General features: G+C 42.1%; 1 protein-coding gene across 5 annotated transcripts in view; it reads left to right on the top strand.

Moving 5' to 3' along the window:
* The first annotated feature begins 6,043 nt into the window (after positions 1 to 6,043).
* The window catches only part of CACNA2D1 (calcium voltage-gated channel auxiliary subunit alpha2delta 1), a 370,898-nt gene continuing 359,154 nt past the window's right edge, over positions 6,044 to 17,787 (top strand). For all 5 annotated transcript variants that reach the window (XM_081023487.1, XM_081023486.1, XM_081023485.1 and 2 more), the window contains exon 1: positions 6,044 to 6,358. In XM_081023487.1, the coding sequence (XP_080879613.1) occupies positions 6,264 to 6,358 (95 nt within the window). In that variant the 5' untranslated portion in view covers positions 6,044 to 6,263. The remainder of the gene's footprint in view (positions 6,359 to 17,787) is intronic.

Below are 17,787 nucleotides of genomic sequence, written 5' to 3'. Positions count from 1 at the left end.
AGATAGATAGATAGATAGATAGATGATATATAGCAATCTATATATTGCTTTCAGTCCCCCTGAAAACTTGCCATTGGTTCAGGAAAAGAAGGCCCGATTATTTAGGAGAGAGAAGAATGATATATTTTCATATTCTAAGGGGAAATGATGGATAGGAGCATGGTGTCATTCTAAAATAAAATCCTTTTTGGAGTGGTATCCACAGGATTGCACTGTTCCTGGAAAGAAAGAAATCATTCAATGTGTTTTTATTTTTACTTCTACATTTTATTATTTATATTGATCATTGCAAAAGAACACCATATTGGGACACCATATTGTTTTAGGAATGCAGAGGGGCCACTGCAGGGCAGACTATGCATTTCAGAAGCAATGATAACACAAAATACAAAATCATTTTCCACATTGAAACAAGTCTGTTCTGAACAGCTACACATCCTGCACAATAAAATGAAAGAGAATGCAACTTTCACAGATGTCTTGGGGAGAACAGAGAAGAATCAAGCTCATTTAATAAATTGGAATGGAAATGATAAGCAAATATCAACTGGAGAAAACCCAGATATTTCATTTGAAGAAGAAAGTATAGAAGAAGCAAGGCTCTAATGCTGATGGTAATCAGATAGAATTACAGAGGATACAAAATAGCATCCATATATTCTCAAGGGTTACCTTTCAAAGATGCATTTAAGTGGAGCGGAGTTATAAGCAACTTAAAATTCCTTGTAATGAAAGGTATCAGGCAGGCTCCAACTGCAAGTGTTTTTGTAGCAATGCCTTCAAGTATGGGCTCCTGTGTGGCATATAATTAATGTTGAGAAAAATGAAAGCTATCATTTTATCAGCCTACATGCTGCAATTTAAAACACGGTGTGCTGGGGGGGGGGGGGATGATGACCTGGGAGCTGTCCCATCTCTTGAGCTGTAGCTTCTGTAAGTTAGTAGTTAGGTGCCTATTCATGTAGCCATGCTAACCAGATTATAATTAGACTTATGATACCCTTTGTGAAAGTTTGACACTTTCCATTGTTGGGGTGACACTGCTTGTGGTGTCAGTGCAAGGAAATATGGCAGTAAGCACAACCATATAAATATTGGTTATATGAGTAGCTATAAATTAAGTGTAGTTTATGACTTATGTTTATTTAAAAGGAGTTCCATACAATTATTTCACATACAATATCTAGAAAATTACACTTCAATTAGAGCTGAAACTAATGCAGGGGAACGCACTTCTCAAAAACACTTGCAAAAATTCTAATCTATACCCTTAATCTGAATTTTTAACAGTATCCGTTTTTTTTATTTTTAAAAAAATCAATGAATTGTATGACAAATGCAATGTCCTATATTGACTCTGACAAATACAGTAAATGTTTGAAGTAGTTTCCCTAAAACTGGTAAGATGTGATATTTATCCCCACCACCACCAATCAAATTTTGAGAGCAAAACTTGACATTTTTGCCAAACCTCATACAGGATTCAACGCAGGGCACAGTGCAACAGACATTCCAGAATATTTGGATCAGTTGCTCATATTTACATTAGGACTGACACTAATCTTGAACTAATCAAGCAAAGGGGGAAATGTAGAAAGGCTATTTGCATATGTAAATGGTGAAGGATGCTCTTTTTAAAAGTGAAACAGAACAAACAAAATGTGAAAGACAGCATTTAAGCATATCCCATTCAAACTCAAAATGAAATAAAACAAGGAAACAAGGAAAACTATAATAGCAAAATTATATTAATGAAAATAAGTTTGTATTTTATCTCAATATTTTGCATGTCAATTAATTATGAATTATGAATTTTATGTTAACTTGCTTTTAAAGTTTACTGATATTTTATATCATATATTAGTATATTTAAATGGATATTTAAACGGATATACCGCAATATACAAATTTGTTAATAAAAATGAATAAATAGAATGAACAAACCCCATTTATTTTATTAGGTGCATGGTCTTCTTTATATCTTTTATAGGAAGCTGCCTCCCAAACCTGCTCATATCCAATTCTATGAAACAGGATGTTAACTGTGGTTACAGACTATATCAGGCTTCCTCAACTTCGGCCCTCCAGATGTTTTGAGACTACAATTCCCATCATCCCTGACCGCTGGTCCTGCTAGCTAGGGATCAGGGGAGTTGTAGGCCAAAAACATCTGGAGGGCCAAGGTTGAGGAAGCCTGGACTCCATATCTTGTAACGGCAGTGTAACGGCCCATCTAGCCCAGCACTGTAAACACGGCCCGTTTGCGGACTCTTTGGAGTCGGAATAATTTCACTGCCTCGCTTCCACAGGGCCCTTAACTGGAGATATGGGGAATTGATCCTGCTGCATATAATAAAACATACGCTCGGCCACAAAGCTGCATCTTCTCTGTAATAAGTGGTGCTTTTAAGCACTTAAGAATGAAAATTTTATGGATTAGAGACAAAGATGAAATATGATTACACAGGGAGCTGGGAGGCACTTTTATTCTTGCCTGCCTTGTACTATGGGATTGATACTCGGAGCTTGAAACCCACTCTTCAATCTTTGTTTTCATGGCTTTGGCCAGAGTGCAGGGCCAGCCCCACCACCGGGCAGATTCCAGGGGGCCTGAGGTGCCCCTGAAACAGCTTTTGGGCACCAATAACTGTCAGTGCAGTGCCTGTTATTGAATATATTCTATGTTGGGGTTGCACACTTTTGATTAAATATACTGGTCCTCTGGACTGAAGTAGAGGATGGAGCCAAGCCAAGAGCCTGGCAGGTGAGGAGCAGAGATGGAACAGAGCCTTGTAGGTCCAGGGTGGAGCATAACAGAATTTGTCAGCTCATGAGTGAAGCTTGGCAGAGTCTAGGGCGTCCTGGCTTCTCAGATCACAACACTAGTTACTTGATAGTTTTACTGGCTGGACCAGCAATGTAGCATCACAGGAAAAAGATGGAGCGATGATAGCCCCAAATCCCCTGTTCAAACTTCACTTCTGTTAAGAACTACTAGGTGACTTAGGTTGCAATCCTATGCACATTTACCTGGGTGTAAGCCCTATTGAACTCTATGGGGCTTATTTCTGAGTAGGCATTTATAGTCTTGTGTTAGTAACCACGTTATTATAAAGCAGGAATGGGCAACCTGTAGCTTCTAAAATGTAGCTGGACTCCAGCTCCTCTTTGCTCCAGCTGGCATGGCCAGTGGTCTGGAATAATGGAAGCAGTACACTAATAAGATCTGGAGAACCAGATGTTTGTATCTTTACAATGAGAAACATGTTCCATATTTAAAATAGCATGAAATATACATAGTTCAGGTCAAATCAAGCCCCAAAGTCAAAGATCTGGAGTTCTTCCTTAGAGTCAGAGCTTGAATCTTTAGGCAGCAGCAACACATTTAACTGGGAGTAAGCCCCTTGAACTTGATTGGATCTGCTCCTGAGTAGACATGTATAGGATTGCGCTCCAGGAGGGATTTTGCTTCAAAACAGAATTCACAGTTTGTTGCTCATTTGCCAAACACCAGGGTCCCTGGAGAGAATTCCACCGGGGCCTGCCTTCACAAAGCATCATTTAATAAACATGCAAGACCATCCTATAGCAGGAATGGATCTTACTCTGGTATACTGTAACAAGTTTGTATTCTCCGCTTCTTCAGAAGCACAGTAATACAGTGGTACCTCGGGTTACAGACGCTTCAGGTTACAGACGCTTCAGGTTATAGACACCACTAACCCAAAAATATTACCTTGGGTTAAGAACTTTGCTTCAGGATGAGAACAGAAATCACTCAGCGGCTGTGTGGCGGCAGCGGGAGGCCCCATTAGCTAAAGTGGTGCTTCAGGTTAAGAACAGTTTCAGGTTAAGAATGGACCTTCAGAATGAATTAAGTTCTTAACCCGAGGTACCACTGTATAGCAATACAAAAAAGGCAGCACAGCAACAAAGACAGCCATTCCCATAGTGTATTTATTTAGTAACTATGATGACACAGAGCAATCTCAGTGTCGATAACAATGCTCCCATGAGTCAATGCACTAACCAACATACAGTAACCGCAGGAACAATAAAGTGACATCACAAACTTCTCCAGTACCTTTCCCTATGCATTTAGCCAGGACGAGTCCACAGCTCTTCTCCTCAGTATAGAACAGCATTTATGAAATTTTGGTCCCTAGCAATTGCTGGACTCCAACTCCCAACATTCCTAGCTAGCAGGGCCAGTAGTCAGGGATGATGGGAGTGGTAGTTCAACAACAGCTGGAAACCCAAGTTTGCAAAACACTGGTGTAAGTAATGCTCAGGAGTAGGCAATGTGGTCCCTTACAGATGTTCTTGGGCTCCAACTCCCATCACTCCCAGACCACATGGCCAATGGTCAGGGATGTCGGGGGTTGGAGTCTAGCAGTGTCTGGAGGGCAGGGCATTGCCCATCCCTGCTAATAGCTCCATGGGCAGGAGGGCAGCAATCTGTGCCGGCAATCAGAGTTCTCAGACTTCTCTCTGAAAAGGTTTTAAGGCCCAACCCAAACCCAGGCAGCTGTCAAACATACCCTTTTGCCAGGATAATAACCAGGGCTGGTCAGAAAAAGGAATGTCACTCTGATCACAACAACCAGGCACTAAAAATGTATGTAATAAATGTAAGTAATAAATAAATAAATGAAAGAAATGAAATGTCATAGCCCTTACATCAAGGGTCTGTCATGCACATGCTGGGACAAGACAAAACAATGGGGGCATCACCAGCTTCTCCTTGGCTGCTACAGTGATGCTGGAGGGCTGTGTGTGCATCCCTGTCTCTGTCTACCTGGTTGCCCTGGAGAAGTCAAGAGAGAGAGAGAGTTGGGGGTTGATAATGACTAATGGCCAGAAGCTGCAGCAGTTCTCCTTGGTAAAGGTTTGCTGTGTGTTTGGAAAAGGGTGGCACCCCTCAGGGAAATCTTCTGTTCTGCAGGCTGTAACTCACCCCCCTCCTCTCTCTCGAACGATAAGATTAAAGTCTTTCTGGCTGCATCTTTCCCCCCTCCTCTAATTAGAATCTGTTCACTTTGCCCCCTCGCTCAGCAGATGGAAACACAACAGCAACCCACAGCTATTCAGTCGCTATCGAACAAATAAATGCCCATGTTTCGGAGTCAGAGCCCTTCTTAGACGCGTAGCTTGGCCGTGGGATCCTCGCTGATGACACGGAGCTGGCGCTGCCCCCTTCTGCACTCACCTATGGAGCTGGAAGATCCCCCCCGGACGTGCTTTGTCTCCAGCTCCTTTGCAGGGGATGTTCGCCAAGCGAGTGCCAGCAAGACCTTGGCAACCCATTGCAACTCCAGAACCGAAGGGCGCTCGCGCTCGCAAGTCCCTCTAGTACCTGCCTGGCAGCCGGACTTCGGCATGGATCAAACTTTTGCATTTTTATGTTGTGAAGCGCCCTGCGATCCTCGGGCGAAGGGCGGCATATATTTGGTAATCATAAGGACGACGAGAACAACAAGAAGCACCACCTTAACATGCCGGCTGCAGCCTGGACCAGACCCCGCCCCGCCCTGCTCGCACCTCGGGGAAGACCAGACCCTGAACTTGGGGAGTTTCCCTTGATTCCCTTGTATGGCGAAGCTCCTCTCCCTCGGAGGAGGACTCCCCCCCCCGCCCCCAGAGCGCGGACGCGGGAGGAAACCCAGACGCCAAGCTCTCCCTCCGCCACTCCCGCCCTCTCCCCCCCCCCCGGCTGCCTGCCTGCCTGCAATCGGGGGCATAAATCAGGGAGGAGACGCGCGCGCGCGTGCACCAACCCACCCCGAAAGAGCCAGGCGCGCGCGCGCGAGGGAGGGAGGGAGGGAGGGAGGGAGCCGGGATCTGTTACAAAAGTAGCCCCGATGGCGGCGGATCACAGCGCGCAGAAGCTGCCGCCGCCCGAGTAGCGAGAGCCTCGCTCGCCCGCCCGCCCGCCCGCCTCTGGCTGCGTCTCCCGCTTCCCGCCTCCACCCGCCCAGCGCGGCCGCTTCCCTCCGCCTCTCCGCCCCCGAGGAGCCGCTGCCTGCTTCTTCTCGGAAGCTGCCTGTGGCTTCGCGCAGAAGAGGAGAGAGAGAGAGAGGGAGGGAGATTGATTGATTAGTCTTATTCCTCCCGTGCTCGCCCCGATTCTTATTTTTTTAACTTCTCCACTATCATCGTCATCATCATCATCATCATCATCAACATTATTATTATTCTGTCCTCCTCCTCCTCCTTTTCTCCGGCACTTGTGGGCAAGGGGGCATCGATCTTCGATCAGGAAGATGGCTGCTGGCTGGTGGCTCTTTTTCACCCTGACCCTTTTGCAGTCCTTGGTGATAAACCTCTCCGCCGACGGGCCCTTCCCTTCTGCCACCACGTAAGTCCCACCTGAGTCCGGCAGGGTCCCGTCCCCGTCCCCCCCCCGTCTCCTTGCATGGTAGAGAGAAGTCGAGGCAGGCAGGGCGGAGGAGATTTGCCCGAGGAAGAGAAGCGGGAGGAGCAGGAGTGCCGGGGCTCGCCAAGGCGGGCGAGGCGGGATCCCTCGGCTGGAGAAGAGTAGCAACTGGTAGGCTGGCCGGGTCCGGGCTGGGCTGCGGGGCCTGCGGCTGCCGCCCTGCCCGCCGGAGCCCAGCCCAGCCCGGGGACTCCGGCGAGGGATCAACAGCATCTCCAAATAGATGGGCTCAGAGGAAAGTTTCTAGTTTCCTCGCCACCGCTGGGACTTGAATGGCAGTTTTGACCTCGTGGAGATTTGGGGCAAAAAAGGGAGAAAGAAGCATTTGAAAGGAAAGCGTGCCTGTGTTGTCTAGAGAAATGTATTTTCCTGAAAGGCCCTGAAGTCACGGCGCAACGTTTAAGTTTTCTAAGGCGCATTGTAACCTTAGTGCTTCCCGGGTGTGACATGAATGTTGTGACAGTTCCAGGGTTGGTTTTGCGCGTGTGTGTGGGGTTTTGCAAGCATCCACGCATGTGCAAAACCAGAGCAGTTGGTGGGTTTCTCTCTCCCTCTCCCTTTCCCCCCTGTTCTAACATGCTATGCGAGGTAGCCGGGTGTTCTCAGATTTAGCGATGATCTCGTTAGGCGATGCATCGGCGAGTGCTGCTAATTATGGTCTGCTTTCCGTTTGCTGCCTTGCTTGAGTGCAGGATAGCATCTTGAAAGCAGCAGGCAGTGATTAGCAGAAAACTTGCCCAGAGCAGGGCAAGAGGTTCACATCAAGAAACGAAGGCAGAAAATAAATAAATAGGCCAATGTCTGATTTTTTTGCCAGGGAGAGTTAAAGTAAGAATTGAGGTGACTGATCTGTGTTGCCTCAGAAACACTTTAGTTCTTAAAGCTAGGCAGCCACCATCATTAAGCATCTTAGTGTGAATGACTCACTGTAACACATTTTATGCAGAGGTAAAACACACGGACACAGAGAGAGAGAGCAATGCTAGCAGCCTGCATTCTTGGAAAATAGAAAGTGTACTGTGCTGGTTCAGTTGGCGTGGAAGGAGGACTTTACAGGGATTGTTATAAGTGCAGTTACCAATTAGCTAGCTGGTTCAGATCTCTCTGTGTGCTTCCTCTCCCCGAGTGTAAGCTCAAAAGGGGCTGGGCTCATAGCTAGAAGGAGAAAGTTAAGGGAGAGAGCTGGGCTAGGAATCTCACCTTTTTAGAATGGTTAAATGAAGCCTTGCTCAAGCTGGTGGATTCCACCATCATTGCCATCACATTTCCTTGAGCTGGCTCTTTGCCATTCTGAAGCAAAAGCATCCTCCAAAAGCAAAACTGCCCAGCCTGAAAAAAAAATTGTCATAATTTTCCATCCCTACTTTTGTTTGGTTTAGTGGGAGGGTTAGTGTTTGGGTTTACCACAGATGTATCCTGTCATCTGCTGTTGAATGCCTAAAACTTTAATGGGACTTGCACTGTGCAGAAATGTGTGTCTAAGGCAGGCTGATTACTTGGCCGCTGCATTTATGGTTAGAGGAAAGAAAAATGGGAGCAAGGACCAGAGATGCAAAAAAGATAAGCTGCTCAAGAGAGGGAGCTGAACAGAAGAAACAAATTGGCTTGGTGTTACAGTCTCTTAAGACCGTTGCTTCTTTGAACAGAAAGAAGTACGTACTGTAGACCTTATGGATTCTGTCCACAACACAGGCTGTTTCATTTCCAAAGTATTCTGCAAGAATAATCCTTTGTTTCAAGGCAGAGAAATGAGGTTTTGGCTGGGGAATAAACCAGCAGGAAAGCTGAAAGATGCCTATTTAAAAAAGGAAAAGGGAAGTTACAGGTGCTGCTTGAAGATGTGTTAGATTGTTTATAATAATAACTAGAAATCCCCTCTTCTAGTACAGGAAGGAAACAAAGACAAATCAAATCCAGGATGTTGCCAAGTAAAGAATTAAATGCAGATGTAGTTAAACCAGAAAGCAGAGGCCAACAAATCAAAATCTTTTGATGAGCTGGTTCCAAATAATAATTGCAACTAAAAGCAAAACAATCCCTGGACCTTTTCATTCTCGTATTTGGAAGGGTCTTTCATATGTTCATTCTTTCAAAATGATATACAATTTACAAGTACAGTATTTAGGGGAGGGGGGAAAACCTTCTGAATTTTCAGGAATATATAATAATAATCAGCTGTTTAGAAATGCCTACTTTTTGTTGTTAATCTTTTGCCTTATAAATTTCCCACCAGTAAATGTTCTTTAATATGCTTGTTTCATGGTTACATGCATGTATTAAAATGCATTTTAAATAAGTGAATATTTTATCAACACCTATTGATTAAAATTGTTGTACTTTGTCTCCCAATGGTAATTCTTCATCTAGTATGATTTAAAAAACAAACTAACAAACAATTACTGGCATTTTTACCATACACACAACAGAACATATATATAGGCAACACTATTCAGTATGAACTTGTCAGATTTCTAGAATGATATGCAAGCTAAACTTGGAGATACTGCATATGTAACTATTTATAAATTGTTCTAGCAGAAAACAAGCACAGCATTGCCTTGTGTTAAAAAAGAGGTTTTAAAATGAGATGGAATGTGTTCTTTTACACATTTCAGATGGGTGTTATGTCCCAAAATATTTTGTATTGTCTCATGGTTTTAAAATGAAAAGAATCCTGTTTCGTTTAGAGCATTAATTTGAATGTTTTGTCCAAGCAGTGATGATTGTGTGGTGTTTCATGAACTGAGGATGGAATTATTTGAATTTCATTGAGCCTTATGTCTAGGTGTGCTTGTGTTTTTTCTTTTCTTTCTTTTTTTAAAAAATACCATCCCTATTTAATGCTATTTTTAAAAGCCAATCTGAAAATGAGTATGAGGCATACCTTGTTGCTTCCTATTTTCAGGATCCATTCAGACTAAATAAATCAAATTAAAAACATTCTGTTCTGAAATTGGGAGAATTTTACACACCATTTGCTCAGGCATAAAGTATAGAACACAAGGTCTTTAAGGAATCTTCCTTTTAGCAATCAGCTTGAGAGGGTGGTATTATTTTACTGTTCCCAATACAAGCTAAATGCTTGGAATGTTCAGCATAAAATACAGTGGCCTAAACATACTAACGGTAGAAATATCTGAGTTCAGTAAGACTTACATCATAGTAGATGTGCTTAGGACTAAGTGATTCATTGTGTACTTAACAGTATAACTGTTAAGATACCTTACCATCAATGAAATATTGGATCACCCACCACATGTCGTGGGTATCAAAGTTCTATTTCAAATACTTTAAAATAGCCGTGAATGAATGGTAAATTGTTGAACACATGTCTGTTTCATAACTTTCCCACATGCTTTACTTAGTGGAAATTATCATTTACTGTAGCAGTTATTCAGGGGAGAGAGCTTCCATGTACACGAGGCAGAATAGCCAGAAGATGTAATACATTTGGAGCTGGGTGTACAGTGTCGCCTTCATAGATTTCTCCCATCAACCTATTTTAAGTGCCACTTGTAGCTTAAAGCATAGGAAGCATAAACCACTGTAGTTAAAATGTAGTTAACTTTTTATAAAATATAGTTAACATTTTAATGGTAGTTAAAATTAACAATCATGAGTTGGGTGCCTAATATGCCAATCAATAACTTATACTTTTGTTGGCTGCAATTATTACTGCAAGCCTGTTGCTTTGTATGTGTCATATAGGGGTGTGTGGACTAGATGTGTTGAAAGAGCACTATGTTCATTTTTAAGAAAATGACCAAAGGAAGCTGAATATTGGAATTTTTGCACCTTCATTTGTGTACAGCTTTTTACATATACTAATATTAGCAGATAATGTAAACATTGCAAAATATTAAATATCCCAATTTTTTGTCACTGGGGTATTTTTAAAAATTACTGTTGAACTGCATTGATACCCATGAAAGGATATTTTCTGGGGCGGGAGGGAAGTGTTTTATTCTTGCAGCAAATATTGAAATATTGAGGTGCCTGGGACTTTGCCAGCCTCATTTTCACTAACGAGAAATTAGGCGGCCAAGGTGTCTTTCCACCTCTTGATTCTTATATTGCTGCTATGTCTATGACTCTTCCATCTAGCTTAGAATGTGTGAATGTGTAGCTATGCTGTCCTTTCCTTCTTTCAAATAATCTCACTTGCTAGATTGACTAATAGCAGAAGACTTGCTTAAGGTCTTTAAGGCAGCAAAGGCAATGGGAATTTTGCTTTCAGTGGCCTGTTAAAATTCATCTAATCAATCTTTAGCACACACAAAAAAGCAAATGCTAATTTGCAGTTATTCTCCAGAAGAATCCTCTTATACCCCCTTTAACATTTGCTAAAGGATAATTAAAAAACAACAATCCTGTCTAGATCAGCTAGTAATGCAGTAGTCAGTAAGAATAAAAAGTTTATATCCAGTTCCTAAATATATTACATGAAAGCAAGTTCTCTTTAAAACAATGAAGCAAGTCCCCTACAGGTTGCTCAGGACCAAGCAGGTAGGCGAAAGGCTATTGCAGTCTCAACCCATTCTTTATAACTGGAGCCGGAATACTCCTGGCATTCTGAGTACAAGTGCTGTTTTCCATTAATCAATCATTATAAGTTTTTACTTGGCTAGAACTTTGATCATTGTATTCTCCTTCTGACGACTTTTTTCCCCTCCCTGACCAAAGTATTTATTTGAATTAGGGTAATTGGTGGAGGGTTGTAGATAGAATAGTGTATAAATTTCAGATACGGAAGTCTGGTTTCTATTATTACTTAGGGCATGATCCACAGAGCACAGATGTAGCACCTATTTACAGAGGATACCTATAGGACCCAACAGGAGCATGAGGAAAGGGGCAGAGAAGGATGAGTGGCTGGAGACATGGAAGAGGTGAAGAGACCTCATGTTGCCTGTTGCATATTAAGTGTGCAGGCTTTTGAGGCTTATAGAGACTCTCTGTGTGAGAACAGTATCTCTGTATCATGTGATACAGAGCAGTGCTCTTTTCTTCTTTGCAAAATTCTTGATGCTTCTTGTACTAAGCATCTTGATCTTGGTCACTATCACCTGTTGCTTTAGACAACTTTTCCAGCAAAATGTTTAAATCTGTTCCAGGACTAGTATCGTCAGTTACTCTTTAAACCATTCCTTTGTTGGTCAACATAATTTGTTGCCTTAAGTGGAAATTACATTACACCAAAAACCTGATTGTGGTCTTCTGGTGCAATTTCATTTGTATTGATGTTTTATTGCTATAAATGTGATAATTTGAACCCACTTCTTAATTTGCCCTGCTGAATCAAATGGATCACTTGAATCCTTAAGATACCCTGATGACAACCCTGAATTTTTTTTAGTTGCCAATGAAACATGTGGTATAAAGACTATTCCTATAAAATGACAAATACTGAGGGACTGCCCAGTGCAACACTTTGTTCTCTGGCTTTCAGCTAATTCATGTGCCACTGATTTTCATGTGAATTTGGGCATGTTACTGAGCATGGGGTTTCCAAAACCATTTGTAAGTCTTCTATATCTTAAAGAAATATTGATATAATACAACAATTCCCTCCTAGTAGGAAGGAACAGGACTTGGGAAAATATTCTACCTCCTTGTGAAAGTTGAATACTACCATAAGGCCAATTTGCTTTGGTGTCTCCCACAGCCCAAGAACCACTGCTGTAGGGCGACTGGGAGATAGTAGAGTGGAGCAGCCCCATAATAGCACAGGGGCTATACATCCACCCTTTTCCTTGGAAGAATTATATTATTGGAGAAGACTAGAGAGATTCTTCCCTGGCCAAACCTATTCCATAGAGTGCAGTCCTATCAGCATATTGCTGATGTCCTCTAATGGAATATATACAAAATGTCCATCTTCACAAGTTGCATGGCTATGCAGATGACACCAGCTCATTTGAAATCATTCAAAAGCAATGGGTTGAGCGTTGCTGGATTCCCTGCAGGAAACTCACCTTCTGGAAGGCACCTCTACTGATATGTCATGCCCATGCTTTCTACAGAGAAGTACAAGTATTACCTTCAATGATCATTTTTTTTGTTCAGTGGAAGCCAAAAATGTTGCTTTAGTGTTATTGAAGCACATCTTCTGGAGATTTAACAAGTAGATGAGCATAATATAGCTCCCTTGTTATAGACAGATAATTCAGGCTTTACCTGGAAATTATCAGGAGCCTGTAGCTTCTTCAGGTGTGGAGGAATAGTATCACCTATCTCTAGAGAGTGATAGACCAGATGGGGATCTAGATGGTTGCTGGGGATATTGATACAGTAGCCCTTAAACCCTCTTTCACTGGATAGGATCTAGTTAAAAGCCCATTTGGAAGCCTGTGTTGTGCTGGTTATGGTGGCAAAGAGAACGTGCTGCCTTTACATTGTGCCATTTGTCAGAGCCTTTTCCAGGTAGCGGGAGGGTTCTGTCAACTTAGGAATATCTGTGACTCTCAGTAACTTCTGTTTGGGACACTTAGCTAATAAAATTCCTTGAAAGCGTTCTCATGTAGGCATCATACTGGAGATGTTCCAAGCCTTCCTTCCTTCATTGTAGATCCTTGGATGTCTTTCCATTCTTGATGACTGAGTAAGCTGGCCTAGTGATATCAGTTTCATAATTTTTGACCCAGCAATATATTGCAAATCATGTTGTGTATTATTGTCCCAAACTGGTTTGAAGTCTGTATCATGATTTCACTTTCATAATTTTTGACCTGGCAATATATTGCAAATAATGATGTGTGTGTGTTTGTGTGTGTGTGTGTGCGAGAGAGAGAGAGAGAGAGAGAGAGAGAGAGAGAGAGAGAGCGCTATGCAAAAATCACAATGGGGGAAAAACAGTGAAGCCAGCCAATGCCCCTACATAGCTCCAGCCTTATTTCAGACATTGTGATATATCGGTATATCACAATGTTTAGCTGGTGATATAACATGATGTTGAAAACCAGATATCACCCAGCCCAACAAGGTATGTAGACCAGTTTGCAATTTGCTATTCTCGGGAAGGTAGTTAATCAAGCAAGCAGTTGTGATTCAACTCTATGAAATTGTAGTTGTGGCAGATTATCTAAATCCTTGTCTGAGTTTTGGGCTGGTTCCTGATTGAAACTGTCTTGGTGACACTGGTTGACAATCTGTTGGAAGACAGAAGGAGAGTGATTCTGTTAATTGTCCTGAAACTTTAATCAACATTGAGTACTATTTTTTTCATAGTATTGGCTTGCATTACTTTTGTGGGCTAGGTTTGAAAGCAAGGCAGTTGTGGTAGTTTTGCTTCTAATTCACAGGTAGGCAGCAGAAAGTGGTGACAGACGATAGTTGTTCCTCCCTATGACTTGTCCTGTAGGCCTTCACAAGGTTCATTTCTCTCTCCCCCTTCTACGGCATTGGGGCTGTCAATGGAATCTACCAACCTACTTCTTTTCTTTGGATCCAGGTGAGGCAGTAGATTTCCTTAACAAATCAGTGATGAACTGGATATAAGTAAAAACTGAACATAATACAGAGGTATTGATATGGACCAATTAACCAAAAGGCAGGTAAAGTGCGTCTTCTGGGTGGAGTCATGCTGCTTAAAATCTAGACACCTTTATCTTGGTAGGAGTCGTTGATTCCCTGTCAGATTTACCAGCTGGTTTGTTCCTTCAGCATGCAACCCAAAGATTGGAAGAAATGCCATCTCAGGTTAATTGATTGCTGAATAAGCAACCACTCAACTGAATGGCACAAGAGCATGGTTCTGTTCCGACATGTTTTAATTTGGTTAGCCTTATTCCAGAATACTATTTGGTAACAATAATCCTTTGATTGGATTACTCCCTGGGATGGTAAGAAGAAGCAACAACCACATTTGCTTGCTTTTTGCATAAATTTCACTATTTATTTACAAAGATTCTAATGAGTTTATGAAAGAGATTGACATTATATAACATCAACAAATCAACAAGCTTTTGCAGTTAATTACAGCAATCCAATTGCCTATTTCTGAAGCTACACACAAAATACGCTTATTAGAATATTGTTAGGAATACCTTTTCCTGATACCCTGCCCTACACATACACACAAAATGTGCAATTAACATCTTTGTAACCAATAATTGGCTGTGATAAGTTATAGTGTTTCCAAATATTGATTTGGGCCACCTTCCTAACATAGATTTAATGTAGGTAAAATCACTGTTTGGAAGAATGAGTTTTTAAGCAATTATCCTTTTTGTGCATTTGGACCTAGTGAAGTCAGTGCACATGCCCTTATTTCATTTTGTCTGCTGATGAGATTTCCTTTCACTGGCTTGGCTGGGAAGAACCGACCTCTAGCCAAAAAAGACAACCATTTTTGGTTTACAGGCTAATGCTACTGAATATCGCTTCCCCTATCCGCTTGGCTCATTGCCTTCTAATGCAGGAAACAGATGCCAATATTCATAGTAGTTCCACAGGTGTACTTAGTGCTGTTTGAGTAGGTACTCTGTGGTTGTTGTTAAAGAGAGTTTAGGAAGGAGGGTGGTACCAGAGCTTTAAACAAAAGAGCTCTGTTGCTAGGATACAGCCTTCCAGATCAGAGGGAGGAACCCACTTTGTGGTGTTTTCAAATATTGTCATTCTGTTCTGTTTCTCATTTGACTGAACTTTCTCTTGAGGGAAGAACATGACTATCTTGGGTTCTCATCTCCGGAGGGACTAAACACCTTGTTTCTGATTGTACTCACCAGTTACTACTTCAGAGTTGCCTTTTATTCTGTTGCCTCAGAAAATGGTGTAGCCATGATCTTTGGAAAGTGGGGTGGGGAGCCTGATTCATCTGCTTCATACGCAGCAGAAGCTTTTTATAGAACGAGTGAAATTGTGCTGTCATACCTGCTTCTCTCGTAAGGATGATTGGAGACCTGGGGAATTAGGACCGTTAATCCTCACCATCATTATTTGGAGTTCAAGGCAGATTGCAAAAGTAAACCTAATTGAAGTTACCTAGGAGTCAGCAAAAAACTGACTCTGTGTAACTTGGGAAGCGTGACGGTGTCTGGTTTGTGCTGGTGTGCTGTGTCAGCCATGACTGTGAATGTAAGCAAGCCCTGACACACAGCAAAAAAGAGGAGGGTTAGGAAGCCCATGGTGGTATTCTGTCACACTGCTTTCATAGCAATAGGAAAGCTGAGATACTGGGGTGTGGCTGGCCCATGGGGAAACTGCATGCACCACTCACCACAAATAATTCCCTGCATATTATCACTGTGCTTGGCTCATATTCATGTGTGGATGAAATTATGCTAACAGTTCCACATGTTCAGGTCAGTTATCATGTGGCTTAGGGAGCCATATGTGTCTCTGTGTGTTCCTTTGTGTTTCCTAGCAAGCATGAGAACAACTTTTGGCCGCTGCTTGTGATTAATGCGGTGAAAACTTAACGACGAGTCTTGGTTCAGATGGCACGCTAAAGCAAACTTTGGCTTGGCTCAGTGTGGCAGAGCAGCAGAAAGGACCAGGGAGGAGTAAAGTGCCTGCAAGTCCCTCTTTGGATGGGCAAATAAAATAATTTTAACTTAGTGCCTAAACCAACTTTCTAAATACACAAAACCAACCTTGTAAATAAGTTCACAAAAGTTACTAGTCTGTTTTGTTTTGTTTTGTTTTTAAAACCAGTCTGCTAAGAGACTAGTGTTTCATGAGGGTTGTAGAGGATACAACTCCACTTCTCCATGGCTGGAATGGAAATCTGGGCTGCTAACCTTTCAGGATCCTACAATAAAAGGAAAACTTCTACCAAATGCCCCCGCAGTCTTCTGAATTTCCATGCTGATAGTGGAGGAATAGATTTCCCTTCCTTTATGGTTAGCATGGAACCAAAAAAAGGCCGACAAAGGAAGAATTATTCACCATTCTGCTCATTCACCTGCATGAAACGTCTGTTCACTTATGGCTACTGTAAAATACAATCCTGGCTTGTAACAATGATGGCACCACCTGGATATGTCTGGCATTGCATAAATGGGGCACTACCACCGGGAAGTCCCTCTCCTCAGTCTCCACCCACCTGACTTTTGTGAGCAAGCAGAACAGTTCTTAAAATGTTGGACAAATTTGTATGGGAGAAGGCAGCCCTTCAGGACTCCTGGACCCAAGCTGTTTGGGGATATAGTAGCCTCTAAATTTGTGATAGCCACAGCGGAGACTTGGAAGCAATCCGGCACACTTGTGAGCAAATATCAGGAATTTAGCTGCAGGAGGACATCCATAATGTAATATAATGAGAGAAAACTCCATTTTAAAGGCTAATTATTAGTCTCCTTTGATAGATCTCATGGTAGAAGGAAGAACTTAGAACACCTTTACTCAAATTTAATTATTGTGGCATCATAAAAGTAGTGAGATTTATTCTCTGTGTTTAAATTTAATGTCAATTTATTGCCTATTGTTTCTCATCATTTGTATGTGAAAGAGGGAAGAACATGAGTACAATTGTGTTGGCATATGTGTGAGAAGGAACGCTGCTCTTCTCAATAGCTAAATGGGCTTAAGAGACATGACGTGGTTCCATGGTATGTGGGCCTTGTTGCGTCAAACACATAGTCAGGAGAGTCAAGCATTAGCCCTTGAGAGGATTTGTTTCTGCTAATCCTTGTCTCACCAAATTCACCTCCTGCACCATCCCTAAATCTGTTGCACAGGGAACCTTGACATACACCTGGCTAGTGAAATTAATTGCATCTTGGATTGGTATAACACGTGCCTGTTAAAAACACTTCTTGAGCCTCTCTGCTGCTGTGCATATGTGAAAGGAAGAGCAGCAGTTTTAAATGTGCTTGGATCAGGTTTTTAAATTGATGGATGGCCATGCAGGGAAGATGGATTTACAATTGCTTTTCATTTGTCAGCTGCAATTTTTTTGGTTCTACCTGTGAACTGAGGAAGTCTGTTTGAAGTATGTATTTAGTCCTTCACTTACCACTTTCCCCCTCAGATTTGGGCCAGTTTTTAAAAGATAAACAAAAACATTAAAACAAACAAACCCATTTCTGTCCTTTTATCAAAGTGTTTATTAGGCCCTATTATGCAGGTATCATCTTTTAAAAGTGCCATGCTGTTTTCCCTCCTTAAAGACGAATTCCAGGGCAACGATTCCAGTTAGCAAAGCTCTTGAGAAGGACAGGTGAGAGAAAGGAGGAGAAAAATAACTGCAAAGGAAAAGGTATATAGTCATTATGTTACTCTGGTGCTGATATTGCCTTCCTTGTGCTATCAGGCCCCCTCATTTCCCCCTCCCAACCCTACAATCATGTAGTTCAAAACCTACTCACTGATTGCCTGTGTTTCTTTCTCTTACTCCCATACACTTAATC

Source organism: Podarcis pityusensis, assembly GCF_964106645.2.
Source record: "Podarcis pityusensis genome assembly, chromosome: 10".
NCBI classification, from domain to species: Eukaryota; Metazoa; Chordata; class Lepidosauria; order Squamata; family Lacertidae; genus Podarcis; species Podarcis pityusensis.
The sequence above is the reverse complement of the archived record's forward strand: the minus strand, read 5'-3'. Positions and strand labels throughout refer to the sequence as shown.